This window comes from Mus pahari, chromosome 19 (assembly GCF_900095145.1).
Source record: "Mus pahari chromosome 19, PAHARI_EIJ_v1.1, whole genome shotgun sequence".
NCBI lineage: Eukaryota > Metazoa > Chordata > Mammalia > Rodentia > Muridae > Mus > Mus pahari.
Genome location: NC_034608.1, coordinates 42,698,053 through 42,701,672, shown reverse-complemented (window position 1 = coordinate 42,701,672; position 3,620 = coordinate 42,698,053). Strand labels below are relative to the sequence as shown.

The following is a 3,620-nucleotide window of genomic DNA, read 5'->3' as shown; positions in this document are numbered from 1 at the left end:
CTCCTCCTCCTCCTCCTCCACCTCCTTCTCCTTCTTCTTTGTTCCCTGAGTTTTTGGTATCTTAGTCAAGAAAAATTCACAAAGGCCAAAGTCAAAAACCTTCACATTGGCGAATCCAGAATGCTATTGTTAGAGCTGTAATCTATTTTTCCACTAGCTTTTGTGAATGATGAATATCTCTAGAAGACTCTGTCCTTTTCTCACTGTGATATCTTGCCATTCTTGAAAAACTAAAATAAAATCAGCAATCTTTGTGCATGGTTTCGTGGGGGCCTTTTACTAAGCTCTGTTGTTCTCTACGCTTGATTTGAATAAATACCATACAGCCTCAAACTATAGTTTGAATCAAATAAAGAAATAATGGTGGCAGTCATCTTGTTCTTCATGCTCTAATAAACTGTGGCTGGTGGGTTTTCCGTGATCGTGTACAGATTTTCTTTCTTATGTGTCAAATACAACTGGGATTACAAAACTGCACGACTTTAGATAAAGCATGTATCTTAGCCATTTGTGCTCTTCTAGCACCTTGGTGATTATTCATGTCATCTTCAGCTCTCTTCATCTGCATTTGGGGAGCCTCTGTCTGAGCATTTGACATTGGATGCGGATCACGGGCAGCAGCCTGGGCAGCGTTCTTGTTTTCTCTGCTGTGTCATTATTGTAAACAATACTAAGTTGTACGTGTGAGTTTCGGTTGCTTGGAGATCACTGCATTTGTGTGCCCTAACACCCTTTAGCAAAATGTGTAGGTTCTCTGGATGCACGAGAATACCTTTTGCAGATGACAGACAGCGATTCTCTTTTCCTGTCTCCTCACATGGCTGTTCTGCTTCTTTCCTTTTAACTGATTGCTCTTGCTCAGCTTCCATTGTTGTACACTGAAGTGGGCAGCAATAGCAGGAATCCCTTCCTTGTAACAAACCCTTGAGAGCAAGCTCTGTTTATGATATCAACAGCATAGACTTGGATGCTTTGTTGATTAATATTTAACTTTATCACCCTTTGTTCTGTCCTCACGGATACAGGTTGGATTAAATCTAAAACACTTAAACAAAAAAACGACACTTTAATCAAAGTCGTAATGCTCACTTGAAAAACACTCGAGACTGGTTCAATGCTTTCAAATCAGCAAAGAACACCCTCTGAAACTGTTATTGCTTTCAAAATCCAAGTTCAGGGACCTGGCAGCTGTTGTGCTGCAGAAAACATGCTTCCAGCTTCATGCACAGAGGCCGCTCCAAATGTCTCCCTCCTCCCCTCCCTCCAAAGCCACCATTTCCTTCAAATGGTCAAGGCAGAGAATCCAAGAAGGTAGTCTGCACGAGCTATTCATAAATGATTCAATTCAATCTGCTGGATTGGACGAATCGGGGGAGGTCAAGGCTAGCTGCCTCTCAACAGAGTGGCATCATAGGGGATGTCATAGGAAGTCTGGGTTATTGGGACCCATTGGGGAATACAGATTTGATTATTGAATACAAGATTAAAGGCACTGGGTTGAAGGCAACAGAAAGAAGTCACAGAAAGGGGTGCTTTTCATGGGTTATCTTTGGTATGGTGGCTTGCGCTGTCATTTAACTCATAGCATTCTGAAGTAAAACTATATTGAGTCACCTATATTCAACAAGTCCATCGTTCAAACATTTATATAACTCTACGATAGTTACGCCCATGTGGGCGTCTGTCTTGAAAGTGTTAATACATTATTTTTCACTGCAGCAAATGTTGCTTTGCTAACTCTCTCCCCTTCTGCTCCTGTTTAGTATCCAAAAGGTTTATCGTTAGAATCGTTTAGTGTCATTGTCCTGCAGCTGCTGAGCATTAGTATGGGCTTAACTTACGACACTGAGAACTGCCACTGTACAGGAGACGTTTGCCTAATGACGCCCAGAGCAATGTAAGACAGCCTTCTTTACTAAACACACACACATGTCCCTTTGCTTTTGGATAGCTACTTCTGTTCACTGAATTCAAGTAATTGATGTTGGTTATTTTTAACATTCCACATCCTTCCCAGTAATGAACATGTGGATGTTAAACGTTTGGAGCCCCGACCCGTGCTTATTGGTTGCCTTTTTCTCTCAACATCTATTTTACTATTTACTATTGCAATGTTAGCACATCATTACAATACATATTATGAAATTTTGATTCAGGAATATATTGTACATCGATTAACTCTTGAGTAATGGGCATATCTATCTCTGGCTTTATGCTTTATTTCTTCAGTGCTTTGACATTCAAAGCTACCCTCATTGTTAACATTAATAGATGATAAACAATGTATTAACATTAACTATAATCACCCTGCTGTCCATGAAGGAAAAGCTTACTTCCCTCATCAATATGTGATAGGAACTCCTTATGTGACCTCTCCCTACTCTCTTCTCTTCTCCTTGCTTTCCCAGCATCTAGCGACCACTATTCCACTGTCAACTTTCATGGGCTCAGTGTTTTAAACACTACTTTTGAGTGGGGTGTTGTGCTATTTTTAATTCTTGTACCTGAATCCTAAGTTCTTTCACTTAACGTAGCAGGCTCTGAGTCCGCCCAGGTTGGAGCAAATGAGAGGGCTGTACACTCTTTATGGCTGAAGAGTTAGTTGCAAGCAGACACATCTTAGCTACTCATTTTGTGAGGAACATTTTGGTTGATCCCACCTCATGGTATTTGTGAGGACTGGTGCAGGAACCATTCAAGCCTGGGTGTCCCATAGACATCTGATCCATCTCCCTTGTTTACATACACAACACGTTTTCTGGACCTGTCCTGAGTCCCTCCACCCTGCCCTGCCCTCCCACTTTTGAGACAGTATCTCACACAGTGTGCAAAATAACTATCCGGGTTGACATTTCTGTCACAGTAGGCAGGCGGAGTTGTAATTGCTTTCTCTTACCACTTTCCTGTTTTCCATTTGATTCTAGGGAGGAGGGACCTTAGCCGAGCTATCTTTTCCTGTAGTTCCAAAGTCATGGATCCCAAGGACACTGTCTTTGGAGGGCAGGTGGATAGAAAATGCCGGGCCCTATGTGGTTCTCTCAGTCCTGGGAGTTGGCTTCTGGTAACTCAGATCTTGGCTTTGCAGACTTGCCTCTCACTTCATTTTATATATATATATATATAAAATATATGTATATTATATGTATAATATTATATTATATCTATTTATAAATATATAAATATATACTTATATATTATATATAATATATATTATACATATATATTATACATATACATATTTAATTTACACTTAGTGAAAAAGAAGCAAGAATGAGAAATACCACTTGCCACGTAGTCTCGGCAGCTTAACTTAATGTTCACGTTGTATGTTTATTCTGGTGTATATAATAAGAGTCTCCAGAGTATAAGATAGAATTGAATAGCTTAAAAAATATACAGAAAATTAAGGTTGAAAATTTGAAGATCAATTATTTTGCCTCAGGAAGAGAATCACAAATAGCAGTTCCAGTGCTTAAAGATTCCAAACTTAAAGGAGAACATATGTACAAATGCATATGCTCAGTGTACACACACACACACACACACACACACAGAGAAAGAGAGAGAGAGAGAGAGAGAGAGAGAGAGAGAGAGAGAGAGAGAGAGAGAGAGAGAGAGAG

The 3,620-nt window shown here is 40.0% G+C and overlaps 1 protein-coding gene across 1 annotated transcript in view; it reads left to right on the top strand.

The window, feature by feature from the left end:
* LOC110336231 (disintegrin and metalloproteinase domain-containing protein 5-like) overlaps positions 1 to 3,620 on the top strand; it is a 55,224-nt gene that overhangs the window by 11,458 nt on the left and 40,146 nt on the right. The window contains exon 11 of the mRNA XM_021218690.1: positions 1,764 to 1,897. Coding sequence (XP_021074349.1) covers positions 1,764 to 1,897 — 134 coding nt within the window. The remainder of the gene's footprint in view (positions 1 to 1,763; positions 1,898 to 3,620) is intronic.